This window comes from Phragmites australis, chromosome 13, assembly GCF_958298935.1.
Source record: "Phragmites australis chromosome 13, lpPhrAust1.1, whole genome shotgun sequence".
Lineage (NCBI taxonomy): Eukaryota > Viridiplantae > Streptophyta > Magnoliopsida > Poales > Poaceae > Phragmites > Phragmites australis.
Genome location: NC_084933.1, coordinates 30,421,558 through 30,442,660, shown reverse-complemented (window position 1 = coordinate 30,442,660; position 21,103 = coordinate 30,421,558). Strand labels below are relative to the sequence as shown.

The following is a 21,103-nucleotide window of genomic DNA, read 5'->3' as shown; positions in this document are numbered from 1 at the left end:
AATCCACTTGGGACTGGTGGACAGTGAACCCAGACTGTTTCAACATTAGAAGAAAACTTTCAATGCATCTTAAGAGTCTAACCTGGCATTCAAATTGAAAGGTTAACTTTACATAGTCAGCAATGACATTTTGACATTTAGGAACTAACACTACGAATTCAGTAAAGGTTACACCAGGCACCGAAGCAGTAGCCAGCAGACATAACAAATTACAGGCTACCACAAATAATCTATTCTTGTCTGGCACAATTCATATTCCATAACATTGGAGAAATACATAAGCTATGCTGTCCATTTTGTCAAGAACACCATATTGTAATGTTAGGCCTATCTGCCACCACTGCAATCCTAGATCTGCATGGAAGGGAAGAAATAGAAAAAGGAAATGATTCCAACGAGCAGATAAAAACGAACTCTAAAGATGTGGAGTTATCAATAAATTATATTACGACCAATGTCTTTATCATTCTTAACATCTTAACTGAAATAAGCAAACGTGACACTAGAACACGAGACAGCTTATGTTCAAGCTCACAGAATGAACGCCGCCCTTAGCTCTCTGTTCTTAGCCTGGTTACAGAGTACTATATAACATTTCTTCTCCCTCCTTTCTTTTCTTTCCTTTTTTGTGTATACCTCTCCTTTCTTTCTTTTTTTCACAACGTTCGTTTTAATAAAATCTTCATACAGTGGGGGCCTCCCTCACTGTTTTCTGTTCAAAAAGAAAGAAAGAGATACAGCCAAAAAAAAAAAGACTAACCAGTTAATGAGGATTTGCTATGTATTCTTGATGAAGTGGTGAGCAAGCATTTCTGATAACCCTGAAATAGGAATGCTCTCACAGCCAAAGAGCTCTTGAAGTTTTGAATCACATAATATTGATGCGGTGATGACATCCTGTGCAAAATCAAATGTATATGGTGTATTATTTCCCAGTTCACAGCAATTTACATTCTTGATAATCACATGGTAAGGTGAAAAGGATAAGGAAACAGACGTGGCATGCATTTGCTGACAATACTTTGTAATAAAGTTCAAAAAACCAAATCACACACTGGCATCCAGGAATGTGGAATTTGATTCGGCAGTTGTATCCTGCAATATTTAACAACTGCTAATATAAAATTGTGCAGCATAAACGTATCAGGTGGTCACAATTCCTAACCCCAATCTAGACTCCAGGATATCAAAAGTATTGAAGATATCCAGATAATCAAATATCTAGACAATGGCCACCATCTGCCATTGTAGCCAAAAAATCTTCCCAGGAAGAGCATATCTAAGACTCCCAAAAGCACATATATGAACAACCCTCACTTTCCCCCCAAAAGACACAGTAGCATAACATAACGCCAATATGTTATAAAAAAGGGCACTAATTCGGATTTGCAATATTAACAGGGAGGTAATGACCCTAGTCATTTATGCTTCAATTTTAACCAGTATACTGCTTCTGAACAATAAATGCAATGATGTTTCTCCAAATTGAATCAATGTGTATCTTACAAAAACATAGAATTGCATCTCAATTCTCGGAGTTCATTGCAACAAAAGCAAGAAGTCAAGAAAAAGTTGGTATGGCTACTCTGCAAACAAAAAGGTAGGACATACTCATACCTCGAGTTGGTTTGCTTTTATGTAATCCCAGAGGTATTTCAGAGCATCATCTTGAGGCACTGTTCCTTGTGTCCCAATGAACTTTGCTAGCGCATCAGAAATAACAAAGGAGGGTTGATTAATAGGAGGCCTAGGTTGAGGATTCTCAGTGGGAGTCTTCATTCTTTTTACTTCATGGACTTGATCTTCTGCAAGGCAAGATAATATACTTAAGAAATTTCCATGGTACTAATTATATCAAATGAAGATATAACTTAGCAGATGTTGACCAAAAGAAATAGGAGCATGTACTTGGGTCAAGAGGGGTTATGTGCTTAGCCAACAATTTATTCATTTTAAACATGTCGGTGGAGTCAGTTTCAAAAACCACACGAAGTTCATCATTGCAAATGATCTTCCTTTTGTCATCGGGATCTTGAAGATTATTCTGCCTGATATACGCCCACAACTGCTTGACAATCTGAATGAATAATGATATTAATTTGCTGGGGTGAATAACTCAAAAGTATAGAATATGTTCATTTCTAACATAATGATAAATAGGTAGTACCTGAGTTCTTGACATGGCAGTCTCGCCAACAATGGTCTGAAGTTCAGGTGAAACTGCACATACTTTATTTAAACCACCAGGTCCACCTCTTTTCCGCTTAGAAGCACTAGAAGAAATTAGACATAGATCACCAATCAGCAGAGTGTGAATAGCACGATGGTGAGACCTCCAGGTGTGAGGCTACCAACCAGGGCTTGAACCCTGGTTCTCGCAAAAAAAGACCTCTCGCTGTGTGTTCCCCATGGTCATGGTGCGGTACCTCAGTGATAGCATACGGGTTGTAGCCGGCTATCGGGGCCTTTTCTCAACCTTAATGCAATGCCTTCGTGATGTCTCTCCCCTTGGGTCGAGTTTTTTTTTATTATCACCAATCAGCATGTTTTGAAAAGGAAAAGCACCAGGATACTATAGCAGAGTACAAGTAAATTTCAAAACTAAAACTGATCTGCAATCCTTGACCAGTAAAACAAAACATCTAAAAATGTTGGCCAGTGGGGTACAAGTGACCAACAGTTATGGTTAACATATCCTCCAAGCAGACCAGACTAAACTTCGGGACCAGCTTCTATATCAGTACCATACCATACTGCATTTGCATATTTGTCTTGTAACAAGAAAGCCAGGCAATGATATCCAAATAGATAGGTCTGAGTGGAACACCAGGAATAGGACTACCACTTCCTGAGTCCACAGAATCTATTAACCTTTTCTTTGGATTCAGTACCCTGATTTCTCTCGGATATAAAATATTCATGGAGATGATCTCATGACCCATATAACTAGGTCCATTGGTGGACTCTATGTTTTTGTTTCCAACAAAGGGATTTTTCCATGGTTCAAGAATGGCAAGATATAATTAGGTCCATTTGCATGACATGACATGGTTCTAGTGCACAGGCCTAGTCAATTGCAAGAATAAAATATATATATTGTGCAAAAGGTGCATACAACTACAGTCTGTACACTAAATCAACCTGGAAAATGAATATGTCATACAAATCCTAATAATCAAATGTTGAGGATCATGATGGATGTTGCTAATAATAACAATCGTAAATAACTGAGATTGATATACCCTTTAAGTGCCCCAAAAACTTGAGTAAATGGCTAAATTTTTTTCTTGCAGGGGGGCGCTTGTAAGTGTCTGATAATGACAAGAGCAGGCTGCTGGGACCATTTCATGAACAACAGACAAGGCAGAAAATAGGATCCAAACCAACAAGGAAAACAATTAGATGCATTCAGTTCTCAGGAATTTCAAAGGGGTGAAATAAATCCAAACCAATTCATGAAATGCAACATGTCTCACTTGGCTTGTGGTTTGTATTTTTTAGTAAACTACTATTTGCAAGCCCTTTTGTACCTTAAGCCAGCACTGCCCACACATTTGGCTTTTTCCGCTTTACTGAAAACTTTTGGAAACACGACATGCAAGATACAAAAAGCCAAATTAAGCCTGAATTCCTCTCTGGTCAACCATTTTCCGTTGAAATGCCAGAAATTACCAACAAAAGTACAACTAACCAGTTATTATGCCATTGTCAATGGTCAAAAGGCAGATAACGCAATCCTAAACAAAACATCCTGAAAACTACAGTACATAACAACAGATTTGAACGTGGAACCTGACAAACTTTACTAACAAGACGATTTGAATCCTTAAACCCAAACCCTAGCTCAGTAAGAATAAGCCATTTCATGGCTCTGAATGGGTATTATCAGCATAGGCCTCGAATCAGCAACCCTAATCAAATGAATTGACCAACTAGATCTTAAAACAAACTAGACTTAAGCGGCAATTGGTAGACATATAAATAACTTAATCTGGGGAACAGAAACCCTAATTACATCTGCAACTCACCTTTCCTTGTTGTCACTAGCGGCCTGCGCTCCAGCGGTGGGGGAAGCAGTGCCCCCAACCCCAGGGTTCGGCTGCTGGAAGGAGACGGTCCCACCAGTGGCGGCCCCACCCAGGCCGCTGGTATAGCGGAAAGCGAGGGGTGGCGGCGGGTAGAACGCCATGGCGGGAACGGCCGGCGGCGAGGAGACCGCGGGGACGGTGGCACCGGGGATGACCGCGGGGAGATTGGCCATGGCCTGGAAGATGAGCTGCGGCTGGAGCGCCGAGAGCTGCTGTTGCATCTGCTGCGGCGGGGTCGCCTCCATCTGGACGAGGACCTGAGCCTGAGCCTGAGGCTGCGGCAGGGGGGCCGCGGTGACCTGAGGCGGAGGGGTCTGGGCTTTGGGCGGCGGCGCCTGGAGGCGCGGGCCGAAGAAGAGGTCCATCTGGTCGCGGATAAAGGGCGCCTTCTGGGAGAGGTCCATGCCGAGCTTGGCCTCCGCCTGCTGCAGCACAGCGGCGAAGGAGGCCTCCCCGGGGCCGCCGGCGTAGCCGCGGAGGAGGGACTCGACGCAGCTGGCGATCTCCTGGTCGGACACCATGGCGGGAGCGTGGGAAAACTCAAATCTCGCCAAAAACCCCTCCCTCCCTCCCTCCCTCTCACGATGTCCCCTCTCTCTCTCCCCTCCGCCTCTCTCTGTGTCTCTGGCGCTTGGTCTCTCCCCCCTTTGTCTCTCTATCTCTCTCCTCGGCCTCTCTCTGTGTCTTTCTCTCTCCTGGGTCTCGCCTGCCTATTTGTTAAGTAGGGCACATTTCGTCGGTAGGGGAGGAAAAGAATGGGGGAAAGGACAAGTCGCTAAGCGCACCTCCAATCCCGTTACGCGGCTTCTGCTGGCTGGGAGCTGGGGAGGATGGGCCCACGTGTCATGGGAGTGGCTGGACAGGGGTCGCGTGTCGAGACGGATAGGCTGCAGCGGACGCGGTGCGGAATGACGAGAGTGCCCACGGTTCGGAAGCGGTGGTTGAGTGGGTGCGTTTTCTGCGCCAGTGGGCCCACCCGGGACGCCTCGCAGGGAAGAAGGCGTCGTGCGGAGAAGAGAGCATGGGCTGCGCACATAGGATGCTCCTCCCTCGGAAAGATGGGGCCCAGAGTGGGTATCGGAAGAGCCCTTCTTCATTTTGCCGACAAGTGGGCCGAGCCCGGCCGGGCCGCTTACAAAGAGCTCGTACAACTTCTTTGAAAAATTAAATCATGTCACTTCCTTGTTTTTTTTAACAGAGCACTTTCAAAATAAATCATGTCGAACGTTTTCACAAAACACTTTGAAAGGTACACACATGCATCAGATTTGGAACATTTGTTTCCAATTTAAATTTCACTATGCATAGCGGTAGCTAAGTGAGAAGTGCAGCATACATTTTAAAAAAATACGGTGGTGGCAATTTGATGGCTACATGTTAGTACATGTTTTTGCATTTACAATGCTTGTGTTTTATTTTCTTTTCTTTTTTGCCAATGGATGGGGACTATACTAAAACTTTGAACAGGTACAAACCCTTTACATCAAGAACTCTGGAAGATAAGCAAATTCATAGAAATTACATCTAGATCCTTCACTTATCTTCTTTAACTCCGGTCTCTGCCACCGCCATGGCATGGCTCCATTGGACCGAAACAAGGCAAAACGTCCAAGCTAGAGTCATCCTACAACCAGATCCATGGAACAACACAAAATGTTGCAATCGCCACAAGATCTAACATATCGAATCCAGAGCTGAGACGTGTCTTAAACTGTGAAGGGGTATGAGTAGCTGCACTGCCAGATGTGGTTGAGAAAGAAAACATCCAACATCACTTTCATTGGATCTGTCGTAGATGGTAACCTGAAAACACCTTCCATCGCTGTCGCCGATGAGGACGACGACGTGGAACGAAACCCTTAAAAGGGGACAACAAAGCTCCCTCTTATTCACAAACAAGATAAGCAAAACTAACGATCTCAGCTCAAACACAAAAGGATCCAAAACCAAACATACCTCGACAGTGGTGCGAGGCGACGCCGAATCTAGAGTCATCACCAAGGAGTTTTATTGACACTAAACACTATAAAAACTACTAGATCTATCAGGAAAGACAACCGGGTCCTTCTCACCACCAACAAATACACTGGAGGCGAGAAGGAGATGAGCCTAGGAAGTGGTGGTGGAAGAAGCCCTAGGAGAGGAGCGATGGAGGTGGCATTCTTTTTTTTCGTATTTACAATTCTTGTGTTAACCAACTATATACCCCTTCTGAAAAGCTAGCAGCTGCTCTAGATTTATAGTGAGCCAATAAGAATAAGAAACTTATCTAAAGAATTATCCACAAGCTTGTAGTATTAAATCATTGAAAGTGCATATAACCCATATGTGTGGTTTTGATAATTAATGACAATAACTATGGACTAACAATAGTGTTGAGTTTGTTAATAAGTTGTTCCATAGGTGATGCATGGATGAGAGATATGCATGAGCTCTAGGTGAAAATGCATCAAGATGAATGAGCTCTAGGTGATGCTTGGGTAAGTGATGACAATGCCTATGGACTAACAATCATATTGAGAATTGTTGTTAGGCCATTCCATAGGAGATGCATAAATGATGAAGCATGAATTCTTTGAGAAATGACATGAGTTAAAAGAATTGCATCAAAAATCATTGAGATTTTAGTGATGCTCATAAGAAGAAGAAGAATCTCAATAAGATTAGCAATAAGTTTGAAGCCTAAGTTACTTGTGGAGATCAAATAACTAAAAGTATGACTTGTTAATAGAGTTTTATGGACTAACTCGTGTGCTATGTGTTTAAGAATGAGTGTGGTTAGATTCTATATGAAGATTGACAATATGCATAAAGGCTAATAAGTTACTTGTGGAGATCAAGTAACTTAAGGTATAAATGTTGTCATTTAGATTTTATGGACTAACACATGTGCTTTATGCTTAAGAGTGAGTTGGGGTTAGGATCTATAAGAAGGCATAAGTTGAATTGAAATCATATATGCCAAGAGTGAAGAATAAGACTGGATTCCATATTTGATAAAATAAATTCCTTAAAGATGTTGAATACAAAGTGGTTTTTTATGGCAAGACGGTGAAGGGCAAGCAAGACTCGGCTGCGATGGACCATCCGTGGTGAAGGGCAAGCAAATGGTTTAGCGCCGAATGACCAAGGCGGTGGTGAAGAGCGAGTGAAGGCCTTGGGTCGATAGACCGTGCGAGGCCATGGGAAGTTATGGATGATTCACATCAATCATATGAAGAATCAAGAAGAGATGGAGTGAAGAATATATGGAAGTTGACAACCCTCAAGATTTGAAAGAAAAAAGCAGTACTTGAAAGTATTCAAATGCTCAAAGTGGTTCAAATGAGTTTTATCTTTGAATTTGAGTATAGGTATGCCACACTATTAAGAGAGATGCAATGTGAGTTAATTGTCGTGTCTCAGTGCTAAAGAGTTTCTAACTAAACATATGTGAGAGTTTCTTTTTAGAAATCCCGGTGTGAAAAATGTGGAAGTGTCTGAATTGGATTTCAGAGTGTTCCTAATTTGATCCTATATGTTTTAGGTCATGAATTCAGTTGGGATGTGTAGCTCTCTGAATAAGCTTTCCATAGAGTCCAAAATTATCAAAATCGGACTCCGAGATCAAAAGTTATCGTCGTTTTTCAGAGGTCAGTGTGCTGAACCTGGATACTTCGGGGTAGGCCGGATACTCCGGGTTGTCCGGAGTCTCCGGGTGAGGCTCCGCTAGAGAGTCTCGGGTTGAGCTGTTTCAATTGATCTGGAGACTCCGGGGTATCCCGAATACTCCGGATGAACAAAGTTTTCAGTCTAATAGCTAGTTTTTTTGAGGTGGACTATTTATAGCCCCTCACCCTCTCCTTTGGTTTTTGCTGGTGCTCCAACGAAACACCTCAAAGCCAAAGCCATTTGTGCTCTCCCATTCCATTATAGTGTGTGATTTGAGAAAAAAAATGAGTTAGGTTGAGAGATTGGAAGATTAAGTGCAAGTGAGCCAAAATTCAATCTTGAGCACTTGAGTTCTCGGCAAGAAGTTCGATTGTGTTTGTTACTCTTGGAGGTAAAGTCTTCTAGCCGGCTAGGTGTTGCCGGCGAGCATCTAAGGTTGTGGTGTGCCGCGGAAGTTTGTGAAGGCTTTGATTTCACCTTCGCAAGGGAAGAAATCAAGAGTGGATCGAGGAAAGCGGTTGAAAGAGACCCAACTTGTTGGAGCTTCCTCAACGGAGACGTAAGATTCACGGTGGTGAATCCAAACTTCGGGAAACAAATCTTTGTGTCCCATCTCTTGTTCCCTTATTTTTAAGTTCTTGTTCAAATCTTTGTGCATATTACTCGATCTACTTGTTTGTGTGTATTTAAGTGTAGGTTCTCCGTGGATTTAATTGTAATCATGTCACGTCCCGAAATCCATAATTGTGTGTTTTAATCCTAAAACATGCAATTTCAGCTTCATGTTCCAGTTTGGGATCACTGGAGCACTTCACTTTGAGTCAATGAGGTGGGAGAAGGAAAAACTAAGAGAAATAAAGGAGCTGGAAGCAAGTCTGGACTTTCCTCTAGGTAAATGGGGCCCACTTGGGTGGAAAATATCTCTCTATAAGTGGGCAACAGCTCTCTCTCCCCTCAAACTTGCCCATACGTACTCCTCACCCACTCCACCAGATAAGGCTTTTTGAGGAAGCAAGTTGGAGTTGGTTGTCTCTCACTCTCTCTCTTAGGCTCCCTTTTTCCCCTTTTGGATCCCTACCTCTGGGAGCAAGATCAAGGTACGTATGTGGTACTCACGTGACCACCAGCTCAAGGACTACTCGTCCATCCAATTCATTTTCAGTTTCCCCGAAGGAATTCGAGCTGGTTCTGAACTTGTTTGGTGTTCTTTGGGAGCAGCAAGGAAGCAGCAGTTTTTCCTCTCTTCTCCAAGCCATTTTCCGTCGTTTCCTCCTTCAACTGGCGGTCACCAACCTCAGCAAAGGACCTTGGGTGAGTCTGCTAGACTCCCATGGCATGTATGCTCATTTTTGGTTGGATAGATCTTGAATCTGGAACTAGGGTTGCAAAGTTCTTAAAGTTCTGCAGTCTGGGAACAAATGAGGATTTATGTGGATTTGAGTTAGGAATCATGTTGCTAGGCGGTTGAGCAAAGTCTAGACCCTGTACACCCTTCTAGGCATTTTTACTTTTGATTTAGAGAGACTCCCAGGTTAGTTTAGCCCAGTTTTTCCCTTCGTAATGGCTGCTGTTCTGGAGCTGCACGAGGCTGATTTTACTGTAGCGCCGAGTACTGTTCACCGAGCACCCCTGATACTGTTCACCCGACGACCCCCGGGTACTGTTCACCCGAGCACGGTTCACCCCGAGCACTCCCGAGCACCCCGGGTACTGTTCACCCGACGACCCCCGGGTACTGTTCACCCGAGCACGGTTCACCCCGAGCACTCCCGAGCACCCCGGGTACTGTTCACCCGACGACCCCCGGGTACTGTTCACCCGAGCACGGTTCACCCCGAGCACTCCCGAGCACTCCGGGGTACTGTTCACCCGACGACCCCGGGTACTGTTCACCCGAGCACGAGCGCAGTCGCCCCGAGCACTCCCGAGCACCCCGGGTACTGTTCACCCGACGACCCCTGGTACTGTTCACCCGAGCACCCGAGCGCAGTCACCCCGAGCACTCCCGAGCACCCCGGGTACTGTTCACCCGAGCACCCGAGCACCCCGGGTACTGTCCACCCGAGCACGAGTACAGTCACCCCGAGCACTCCCGAGCACCCCGGGTACTGTTCACCCGAGCACCTTTGTACTGTTCACCCCGAGCACCCCGAGCACGGTCGATCCCGAGGACCCCCGGGTACTGTTCACCCCGAGCACCCCCGGTACTGTTCACCCCGGGTACCCCCGTGAGTACTGTTCATCCCGGGCACCCCGAGCACGGTTTATCAGGCTTTCCTGATAGCTGATGGCTTGTAAAATTCGTGGTTAATTCGTATGAACTCCAAACTTTTTGAGACCACTTAGAAAGTTCTGGTTTGGACAGTACGATCTTGGAATGATGTTGTCATGTATTGTGGAGCATATTTTTCTTACATGGTCGCATTTCATACATGCTCATTACATTGCACGCGTTGCTTTCTGTAGTGAACGCCGATCCGTCGATCCCGGAGGCCGTGGGCGATCGTGAGGCGTCCCACCTTTCTGATTCAGGGCAGCAAGGCAAGCATCGTTCATATTGCACCGTGTCTACTTGAAAATTTAATATGTTATCTACGCTTATGTATACATTGCATGTGTCGGGTACTGAGTTGGGTAGAATCTATGCCGATGCATTATCCCATTTCGGTCACATGTCATGTGTTGTTCCTAGGAGCCTAGTGGTGTCATCGAGGTCTAATTTTAGTTCGCTATGCTTAGTGGTACTTAAGCTTTCCGGTAGAAGTCGACGACGGCGTCCACCGTTGTCGCGAGCCTAGGACTTATTACTTGTTCGCACTTATGGTTGTGTTGATGATGAGTCGGTTTGGTGAGTGGTGAGTTGAGACGAGGTGTGGGCGGTGTTAGGGGTGTCATCTGCTCACGAGGAGTCCTCAGGCAGTTCGGGGAGGGAACCCGGACACCGTAGACCGCTTGCACCGGTTAAGCACCGATCATCGGTGTAGTCGGCTTTAGCACATACCTTACTCACCACATGCTGATATAATGGTAGGCGAGCCGATTACCTTCGCAGACGTGGTCATGTGGGCCTCGTCATAGACGGTGTGAGTCCGGTTTGAGTCCGGGCTTTTAGCGGTATTAGTTTGCTCGGGGAGTAGTTCTAATACCGCCTCGCCGAGCTATGGTTGATCCACATGGTTGGGCCTGGTTGGGAAAGGTTGTCACGGGTACCCCCTTGTGCGCATCTTAGCGGGTGGCACAAGCCGTATGGTCCCTGTGTCGTGTGGGTCCAGGAGTATCCCCCTGCAGGGTGTATAATCAGTTCGAACTGCCGCGCTCTCGGTCATGAGCATCGCTATCGCTTATCTCCACCGAGCGACCATATTTTGGTCGTAGAGTTTCGATGTGGGTTGTGGCATGGTTGGATTGGGGTGGTTTGGTCGGTATGTGGTTGGTGGTTTGGTGGGAATGGTTTGCTTTTATACACTTGTTGTTATATATCTGTTTTGATCAGTTGGTTGGCAGGGTTTGAGTCGGTGGTTGTTTAAGTCAGTTGCTTACACCTAGAGTCTAGGTTGCTTACTGCTTAATAAACTTAAACATGTCTTAATCCTTGCTACAGCTTTAAATGCATGATCCTTGGAGTCGAGAATATATATACTCATACTGTGTAAGACTTGCTAGTACCTTCGTACTAAGGGTGCTGCCCTTAAGTTGCTTCCAGGTTCGCAGGTCGGCGAAGAAGAGGCAGTGTTCGGCTACTTTGTGCCTGCCGATCAGGGTGGCGGGCAGGAGTAGCACCTTCTACTCCGAACTCTGGCGCTTTTGGTATGGAGCCTAAGGGCATACGGCTCCATACTCTTTTGTTGTATAGGTTTTTCTTCCGCTGCATAGTAGTTGTTGTTGTTCCTCTTTTGTTGTAAATTGTGGAAGCAGTTGCTTGTTTAACAATGGTAATCCAGTTTAATTATTTGCTCTCTATTAAACTGTGTTGTGATATTTGAGTTGGAAGGCATGTGTTCCGATCCTGGGCACAAAACACGTGCCGGGACTACCGGAATGGTATTCTGGTTAATCGTCGAGGTTGTGATTATGACTAATGATCCTCCTGATGATTAATTAGAATACTATTTGGACGGTTCCTCACAAATCATCTCTTGGAGCACACGACATCACTTGGTTTGAGCTAGAACTCTTTAAACATCCTTTTATTTCAGTTTTGAGCTCTGTTCTGTATAGAATCTGTAGATTCTGGACTTTCCTGGAGACTCCGGAGCTGTACAACCCGGAGTATCCGGACTACCCCGGATACTCTGGATGAACAGTATTTTCAGCCATTTTTCAATTTAAGTTTTATTGCATATCTCTCGCTAGATTAGAGTAATTCTTGTCACCCTAGTATTGTAACTTTCACACTTATTTATGGTGATTGTGCATTAGTTGAGCCTAGTATATTTAGGTTTTTCACTTGTGAAAAATCCGTTAGTTTATATTCCGCTGTAAGTTTAGGCCAACAGTAAATGGGGACGATTTTTTGCAAAAACCCCTATTCACCCCCTCTAGACGACATCATTATCATTTTAATCATTCATGACAATATTTAGTTGAAAAAACTAAAAATGTCAAATCAACAGTAATATATCTGAAAAAATTCCAAATGCATAATTTTACCTAATTCCTTATAGGGGTGAAAACGGGCCAGATTTTTTCGGCCCGTTGGATCGTCTGAACCATTTTAGATGCTAATTAGATTTCGGATATCCAAAAAAAATCTCGGATAGTTGATCGGATATCGGATTCAGATGTAAAGAATCAGGTATCTATAAGATATCAGATGTTCAAGAATAAAATCGGATATATCCTAAGACTAGCCGACAACTATTCGAGTATATCTTCTAGAGTGTGTAACTTTTTTTATACAAAATCAGATGGAGATGATTTTTATATGAAAATTATAGCTCTTGATGAGATATATAAATTTGTAGTTGATACTTTTTTATTTGAAATTATTAATATATTCAAATAATTAGTAGAATCTTCAGCCACTATATTGGGTAACTTCCCTGATTTTGTTCTAACATAACTTGTCGAGGATTAATCTCTGAGAATGATTCTAGGGTGTATCAATTAAAGAGCACGTGAACAACGCTTGCGGGACGCGTATGCTATAAACTCAATAACACATGGGTTATCCAATTTCAAGCCTCCATAAAAATAATAACGTTACGTCATGTGTATTTGGTTATCAGTGTTTTAGAACTGATTTTTCCTCCCCTTACAAACCAGGTCCTCATCTCTTTTTATTCTAGAGAGAATGAGAACTTACAAGTGGATCCCTTTTGCCCTGAAAATATTGTTGAGTCTATCCCATCCGTCGAACACCTCCATGCTCACCTCACCCCGGTCAGCCGACCTGCCCTGTCCTATTGCTGGTCTCGCACGCGTGCCTGTGAAGCAACCCGTCACACCTGCGAGCTCGTCTCGTAGCATTTAACGCTATGGGACGGGGCATGACACCTTTATAGTGGCCACAACTTGTCCGCTGGGGAGAAGTGGGTAGGGAAGAAAATACACTTGAATGAAAAATACTTAATAAAAATAGACTGGTTTGATGAATACCTGCCTCACGAAAAGCGAAGGCTGGTCATGGGACTTCTGTGGTGAGGATCCTAGTCAAGAAGGCGACTGGTCGCATGAGCACATACTGGTCGTGCGATAGGACATTGGTCCGAAAAAATCTTTTGTCAATTGAAATCGCCAGCTGTGAGACCATAGAACATGAGGCACACTAGGCTATACACTGACATAACTACTTCAATGTGAGTATATTGTTGGTTTGTTTGTTAGATTTCTAACATAATTGAGTTTTGAATATGTGGAATAGTCAAATAATCATAACGTATACGATATATATGGTTGTTGTTTTTACTCGATATCTGAATAAATATTCGTAACTGATATTATCTATATCTGACTCATCATATATTTGATACATATTCACGATTAAGACTATCCACATCTATATTTGTATCCGACCCTATCTGTATTTAGCTTAGTTCAAATAAAAAATTATAAAATAGAATATAATAATCCGATTACACCCTAATTGCTGGTGAGCTCGTTGTTGGCTCACATCAGCAGGCTACAATTTTTTAGCTAGAGGAAAGAGTGAAGAGATGAAGACCATAAACTAAACCCTCCAAATCCTCAAAACCTAGAGCTCACCAGATCCCTTCCTCTCCCCCACCTCCCGTTCCCCGCATTTCTACCAGAAGCGAAGCATATGGCGTCCTCCTCCGCCTCCTCGTCGGCTTCCGCCCTCGTCCACCTCCTGGGCCCGGCTCACCTTGGTGCCCCACCCTGTGGGTGGCGGAACCACCCGCGGATGCGGCGGCCCCGCCACGCGACCGTGCGGTGCTCGTTCGCGCCGGTGGAGACGGCCAGGATAAAGGTGGTGGGAGTCGGCGGCGGCGGCAACAACGCCGTCAACCGCATGATCGGCAGCGGCCTGCAGGTAGTTGCGGCGCTCCTTGGTCCCTTTCATTCCGGAATTGGGCTTCGTTTTTCCGCCCGTGCTCCACGTCCAAATCTGTTTGAGAGGATGATGTGAAGTTTAGAACAATCTACTGCTTTGCATTCCTCCTCTCCGTTCATGACAACGCGTCAATGCCTTAGTTCAGCATATGAGATTGTGTAGTAATGCTGTTGTTTTTGTGGAGTGATGCTGTTTGATGGTCGGATGTCCACTTTAGAACAAGTTAACAATTTTATATTCTAAAAAAAAAGTAACAATTGAATGGACCACATTGCTTACTTCATCTCCATCCAATTCCATGCACCGTTCATGGTACAGTGCTTTAGTTTAGCATACGAGTATTTGTGTAGTCATGCTGTTGTTTATGATATGCTTACTGCACTGGAATTATTGGAACATCTATGAATTTTAAAGTCCAATACATGATTTTACTGGGAAATAACTCTACATTCTGTTGCCTCCTCAATACTGATACTTGAACTATACAATTTCAGGGTATTGAATTCTATGCTATAAACACGGATTCACAGGCGCTTATTAATTCACAAGCGCAATATCCTCTCCAAATTGGAGAGCAGTTGACTCGTGGTCTAGGTAATGTTGTATGCTCCCCTGATTTGTTTTTCGTGCATAAAAGATATGTTTGCATGCAAATGTCGCTCCTCTTCAGCTAATTTGTATAATGTAAAAACATGCGCTGATAATGTAGATAGTACTTGGCATTCTGATCAATTGAATGATAGGGAACACTGGAACAGATGGATCGTGTAAATACTGTAAATTTCCATTGAAAATATTACAGAGGTTAACTAGATTCACTAAATATGATCACACACATAGGTACTGGTGGAAATCCTAATTTGGGAGAGCAAGCGGCCGAGGAATCAAGAGAAGCCATAGCCAATGCCCTCAGGGATTCAGATCTTGTCTTCATAACAGCTGGAATGGGAGGGGGTACTGGATCCGGTGCTGCTCCAGTTGTTGCCCAGATATCAAAAGAAGCTGGTTATCTTACTGTTGGTGTTGTCACCTATCCATTCAGCTTTGAAGGCCGTAAGCGCTCTCTACAGGCATGTATCTGAGGTCCCTCCTCCCTCCCGAGTTCAAATTCAAATTGTCATATCTCATTCAAAAACTCTCTTTTGCTTGGCGGAGGCATTAATTTGAAGTATTAACAATGTTATTTCACCGCATTTTTTGCTGATCATACACAAAGTTACAAACTGGTAGGTGAGACGTAGCATTACCTGTAGTTCGTTTTATCATTTCAGTCCCTGCCTTTCTGGATGTGTCGTGCCTAAAATTATCTTGCAGTTTTCTGGGTAGCTTATGGAAGGATATTTGCTTTGTAAATATCAAAGTGCATTTTGTCAACATTTTTCTAGCATGAATTCTTTAGGTGTTAGAACTTTTGAATTTCTATGCACATTTTTTGGTCAACAGACCACAGTTTCTCTTTTCAGATAGCTTTTGTTTCTTTTCTCCTGTTACTTGATCTGTATATACCCATTTCAGGCACTGGAAGCATTAGAGAAGCTGGAAAAGAGTGTAGACACACTTATTGTGATTCCAAATGATAAGTTATTAGATGTTGCCGATGAAAACATGCCCTTGCAAGATGCGTTTCTACTTGCAGATGATGTCCTTCGTCAGGGTGTGCAAGGAATATCAGACATTATCACGGTGGGTGATTTCCCCCCTATAATGTGCTAACTTAGTTGCGAATTGTGATCACATAACTTATGATAAAACTTTGCAGATACCTGGACTAGTCAATGTTGATTTTGCCGATGTGAAAGCTGTCATGAAAAACTCTGGAACTGCCATGCTTGGTGTTGGTGTTTCTTCCAGCAAAAATCGGGCACAAGAAGCTGCTGAGCAGGCAACACTTGCTCCTTTAATTGGATCATCCATCGAGGCAGCTACCGGTGTCGTGTACAATATCACTGGTGGGAAGGACATCACTTTGCAAGAAGTGAACAAGGTGTCCCAGGTGTGTGAATATTTAGATCATAGTGACCATATAGTTCCACCGGGACAGGGGCATCAAGCCTTGTAGATGTATGAACTATGAAGTATTAAATTTGCAAACACATATCCTAATAGTAAGTAATCACTCATTCACCTTTTGCAGATTGTGACAAGCTTGGCTGATCCTTCTGCAAACATAATTTTTGGGGCCGTTGTTGACGACCGTTACACTGGTGAGATACATGTGACGATCATTGCAACAGGATTTCCACAGTCCTTCCAGCAGTCCCTTTTGGCTGATCCGAAGGGAGCAAGGATAGTGGAAGCCAAAGAAAAGGCTGCAAGCCTCGCCCATAAAGCAGCAGCTGCTGCAGTTCAACCAGCACCCGCTTCCGCTTGGTCCCGAAGGCTTTTCTCCTGAGCGCAGTTCGTTAGGCAAATTACCTTGTGAAGCTGTGATTCATAGGGCGTTAGAGAACTGGCATTTGGTGTCCCGAGGGCTCTTTTTAGCTGTCTGAAGATTATAGCTTGGGTTAGTGTCCCGTAGTGGTTAGATTCAGTTTCGATGTGTGTATTGCTTGTCTGTGGTTCAGCACAAATAGAAGAGTGCCGTGTTCAGCATATCACTACTTTTGCAGAAGATCTTTGACTGCTTTTACTGCAACAACCTTGTGTTGAATTGTTTCATGGAAGGAAAAACTGGTTTCGTGACACCGAAGGAATGCGGCTGGCTATTGCTCCGACCGGGTTAGTTTCTGTCGATGTCGAAATGATGTTTGCGTGAGAAATGACATGGATAATGCGTGCACACATACTGATTTTAGATCTTGTTTGACAAGCTCAAGCTTTGAGATTCATGCACATCTGGAATTTATAGGATAAAATAAAATTATTTAAATATATGTTTTCAGTCAGAAAAAAAGAGCAAGATGGTTAAAGCAAAGGCCATCAATTTGCTTACAGCTGTAGTTCTAAAATTTTTAAAGCTTGAGCGAATTCAAATCTTCTAACTTCATAATGGAGTGAAATTACGATGAATTTACTTCATCATGAGATGTTGAATCATAGATGGACCGATAGGATTTGTTGCTATAATATTTTTTTTCAACGGGTGCATTACTAGAGTGCCGGCTGAAAATACTGTTTGTCCTCCCGCAAAATTACTGTTCCATACTGACAGAGGATCTGGATCCAGCTGGAGCAGGGAGTGGAGCTCTGCCGTTACTCGATTGCTTCTGTAATTGGTACCGATGTTACCTGTTGACTGCCCAGCCGTGAACTGCTCAGTGCTCACGGAGGTTCGCAGCAACTAGTTCCATATTGCTGCTTGTAACGCTTGGCACTCTGGCCTAGCTGGCAGGGTGCTCGCGCCTCGCGGCCAGGCACGCGAGGGAGCTTGTGGGGACGATGCAGTTCTTCCACGTCGTTTGCTCGCTTCCGTTGGCGTGAATCACTGAATCGTGACAGCATCAGATGAACAAAAAATATAGAAATATGTCAGAGGTTCAGAAGTGAATCATGTGGAATTGTGGACTACAACTCCGCAAATCCACCTCACCGAACATGATGGTCGCGTGATGAGCCGTAGACAAAAAGCCCAACGGATTCGCAGATGCTACAGTAAATCGCACTTTGCATTTTCTCGTCCTTCGGATCACGGATGGACGGTCAGGATTTTAGTGATACGGTACTGCTACAGTAATAAACGGCAAACAATTTACTGTAGTATCTCTGACTTTGCTTCGGATCCTAGCCCGACGAGGCCCTGGGCAGAATCCAACATGGAGTATTCGAGTAGTCACCGTCATCTCGTCAAGCGATGGGATTTCAGCGATCATTGGTTGGGCGGCACCCGCTCCGATCCCGCAGAAATTGCAGAATGGTGGACTAGATCCCACCTAGCTAGCCGTGTTCATATCCGTGTTCGCCGAGTTGCCTGCCGTGGCGTCGTGAAGAGCAAGCAAATAACTGTATGCTGGCTAGATGACGCTCCTGCAGAACTAGGCGATCGACGATGGCCGCCGTGCGGGAGCCATGGACACATGTACATGTTGACGCGCGACGCCTACCATGATCCTGCATGACAAATATCTTTTTTCCGATCAGCCAGTGATTGATTGTGTCTCTTTCACAACTTAGCCATCCACAAGATAAAGGCGATAAACCGATAGATATAAAATAATTATTCCAACACCAAGCCCCATAAACACACTACCTACCATCTACCAATCGTTGTCAATAGGATCTTGCACAGCATGGCTCTCTCCTTTCTCGATAAACCTCTACCTCTGTGATATTGTGCAGCAAGTTGCTACCTACTTCAGGAGCCACGACCCGCTGATGCTGCAGGGAAGGGAACTTTCACTTCGACAGGGCACGGACCAGTTGAACCGGTGGATGTTGCAGCTTGCAAGAACACATGAATAGATTTTGGAGTACAAGCGTTCTGGAAAATTTCATTTTATTGAACAAATTCTATTGTGTCATGATTCGTGATTCTCAATACAACCTTGCTCATTTGATTCTCAACACATGAACTAGTGAGCTGTTCTCAGACCTTACATCTTTCTCAACCCAGAGGCTGGTCTACTATTTTCTACTTTCCATAAGTTAAAAAGGATCAGCAGGAAAACGAAGAAGCTGTGATTTCACACGCATCAACGAAACAACTTATTGCACATCGCCAGCAAATTGCTCAGATGGGACACAATTACTCATCCAAAGAGTGATCGGCTTTTGTTTCGTTCGAGCCGAGCCTCCCTCTGCAAAACATTGAAATACTTAGGAAACGAAAGATACTAAGTAGAAGGAAATAATATGGATAGCATAATGGAGGTGCTACTCGGTATCTGAATACATATATAAGGGAAGCACTAACAATTAATGGGAAAACTTAGATAAACATTGGTTCAGATTTATAAATCAAATAACCAGAACTGTTCAGTACTCGAATATAAGAAATACCATATTAACTTGCTAACAACAACAGAAAATACATATTTCAATCTATTAATTGTATGCCAGTCATATGTATATTCTCAATTTGTTGGCAGAAACACTTTCTTTCAGATTCAAATCTTATCAGGTTTGATATGGTGCATGAGTGGGACATAAATCAAATTCATCTTTCACTTTATCTAAACCTATATGATTCGCAGATAGTAGCATATGACTTTCTATATGTGTTTCAAGATTAGAAAAGGGTAAGTCAGGAAGGTGAAGAAGCACCGTGGAAGGTTCAGAAGACTAGGGGGGGGGGGGGAATAATAGCAAGAGGATTATGGTATTTTGACCATTCTGAAATCTTGAGTAAATGACCACATGATGATTAAGTATTCAGGCCACTGAAGTGAAGAACTTGGGACATTGGAGTAGACCTTGTCAGTGGGTTTTGTAATTAAATGCTATTAACCTCTACTCATGTGCTGTAATTGTAAGCTAGCATACAAGGAGGAATGAAGCATTAATCAAGTCACTAGCATCACTTCTCTTGTCAGGATACCGATACCTGATGGATAAGGAGTGCAAGCTGTATGTAGATGAGGCAAAGAAACTAAAAAGCAAGAGGGCCCTGGAAACGAAGGTGATAGCAATACATAACAGCAACATGGAAATCAGTTCTCTTTTTTTTTGCTCATAAGCTCATAAAAATGCACCATACCGAGATCTTGAACTCAATTATGCACAGTTGGGATGCCATATCACAGTGCCCAGTTCTGTGCATAGATATCAAAGTTACTAGCTAATTGCTCATTCATTTTTTCTAACTCATTGTACTGTAACCATACATCTCAAATTTTACAGCACCAAGATTTCCAGAACAATCTGTTTCCTTACTGTCATGAAGATAGTAGAACAAGATGACATGGACTGTAACCACTGAATTCAATATTTGGCACTATTAGCCACTGAAATCAATATTTGGCAGGCATGGACATATGCCAAACGAGGAATCTCAAAACCATATACGGTAAACATAGTAGAACAAGATGACATAGCTAGGAAGCGAGTCTATATAATCACGAGCACGCTGAGGTCCTTTAAGATGCACCAAAAGTGCTTAAAGCTTTTAAAAGAGGCAATTTTGGAGCAATAAAGGCCTAAAGTTGCTCAATTGAAGCATCTCGAACAACTAACAGTAAGTCGGTGTGTGCAACCAATGAAGCCATCCATCGCGTATCAGCACCAAAGAATGAAGAGAAATCGGGAGATAGCAAACCTCTTTCTTCTTGCACTCCTTGTAATCGTCGAACTGCTGCTGGCACTTGCTCTTGTCTTGGTTGGCCTCCAGACCTTGAAGAGAGACAGCGATAGCATAGCATCAGCGAGTCACCGTACACGCATGCGATTTTTCCGAAAGAACGAACTAAAAAGCGTGAAGGGGTCTAGGCGCGGAGGAGATGGGGGTGGATGGATTGGGATTAGGGCGGCTGGGTAGTAGGGTACATACACTTGAGGGAGGCGGTGTACTGGGGGAAGCAGGTGGAGTCGGCGATCCTGGCAGCGCTGGGGTACGGCGGCTGCGGCGGCGACGCCGCCGGGGAGGACACGCGGTGGTGGGTTGGGGACGCCGAGGCCGCCTGCGCCGTCGCCATGATGCCGTCTTCTTCTTCCTGCTCTCCCTCTCCTTTCTGCACACGGCTTGGAAACGGGTGGTAATGGGCTGCTATGTGCGTATTTCTACATGCTGGGCTATACGGACGGCCTTGTTTTGAGCTATTTGTAGTCCACCTGTTCACGGTGGCCCAACTTACTACATGGGCCAAAAAGATGCCATCTTTAGAAAAAAAAAAGTTGGCAGTATCAAAAAACCAAAGTTTGTTTAGACGTGCGCCGGGACACACGAGTAAGGCTATATTCAACCAAATCCATTCGTAGT

At 44.0% G+C, this 21,103-nt stretch overlaps 3 protein-coding genes across 3 annotated transcripts; 1 reads left to right on the top strand and 2 right to left on the bottom strand.

Moving 5' to 3' along the window:
- Positions 1-63: 63 nt before the first annotated feature.
- On the bottom strand, positions 64-4,785 carry LOC133887779 (uncharacterized). The gene is made up of 6 exons (XM_062327757.1): positions 4,029-4,785; positions 2,168-2,273; positions 1,909-2,077; positions 1,618-1,805; positions 761-897; positions 64-354 (listed from the first exon to the last, which is right to left on the bottom strand). The coding sequence occupies exons 1-5, from the start codon at positions 4,607-4,609 to the stop codon at positions 778-780; spliced, it is 1,164 nt and encodes a 387-aa protein (XP_062183741.1). The 5' UTR covers positions 4,610-4,785; the 3' UTR covers positions 64-354; positions 761-777.
- A 9,095-nt stretch (positions 4,786-13,880) lies between these two features.
- On the top strand, positions 13,881-16,937 carry LOC133889012 (cell division protein FtsZ homolog 1, chloroplastic-like). Its single transcript, XM_062329439.1, has 6 exons — positions 13,881-14,232; positions 14,748-14,847; positions 15,094-15,323; positions 15,769-15,936; positions 16,013-16,246; positions 16,388-16,937. The coding sequence occupies exons 1-6, from the start codon at positions 14,002-14,004 to the stop codon at positions 16,643-16,645; spliced, it is 1,221 nt and encodes a 406-aa protein (XP_062185423.1). The 5' UTR covers positions 13,881-14,001; the 3' UTR covers positions 16,646-16,937.
- Positions 16,938-18,660: 1,723 nt separating this feature from the next.
- On the bottom strand, positions 18,661-20,897 carry LOC133889722 (uncharacterized). The gene is made up of 3 exons (XM_062330180.1): positions 20,675-20,897; positions 20,444-20,517; positions 18,661-18,986 (listed from the first exon to the last, which is right to left on the bottom strand). The coding sequence occupies exons 1-3, from the start codon at positions 20,817-20,819 to the stop codon at positions 18,939-18,941; spliced, it is 267 nt and encodes an 88-aa protein (XP_062186164.1). The 5' UTR covers positions 20,820-20,897; the 3' UTR covers positions 18,661-18,938.
- Positions 20,898-21,103: the final 206 nt, after the last annotated feature.

Coding starts and splice junctions, on each gene's coding strand:
- LOC133887779 (XM_062327757.1), bottom strand. CDS start 4,609: ATGGTGTCCGACCAGGAGATCGCCAGCTGCGTCGAGTCCCTCCTCCGC. Junction 2,274..4,028: donor GCTAGTGACAACAAGGAAAG/GTGAGTTGCAGA, acceptor AATTTCTTCTAG/TGCTTCTAAGCGGAAAAGAG. Junction 2,078..2,167: donor CTGCCATGTCAAGAACTCAG/GTACTACCTATT, acceptor TTATTCATTCAG/ATTGTCAAGCAGTTGTGGGC.
- LOC133889012 (XM_062329439.1), top strand. CDS start 14,002: ATGGCGTCCTCCTCCGCCTCCTCGTCGGCTTCCGCCCTCGTCCACCTC. Junction 14,848..15,093: donor GCAGTTGACTCGTGGTCTAG/GTAATGTTGTAT, acceptor TCACACACATAG/GTACTGGTGGAAATCCTAAT. Junction 15,937..16,012: donor GAATATCAGACATTATCACG/GTGGGTGATTTC, acceptor AAAACTTTGCAG/ATACCTGGACTAGTCAATGT.
- LOC133889722 (XM_062330180.1), bottom strand. CDS start 20,819: ATGGCGACGGCGCAGGCGGCCTCGGCGTCCCCAACCCACCACCGCGTG. Junction 20,518..20,674: donor GTACACCGCCTCCCTCAAGT/GTATGTACCCTA, acceptor TCTCTCTTCAAG/GTCTGGAGGCCAACCAAGAC. Junction 18,987..20,443: donor AGGAGTGCAAGAAGAAAGAG/GTTTGCTATCTC, acceptor AATGTTTTGCAG/AGGGAGGCTCGGCTCGAACG.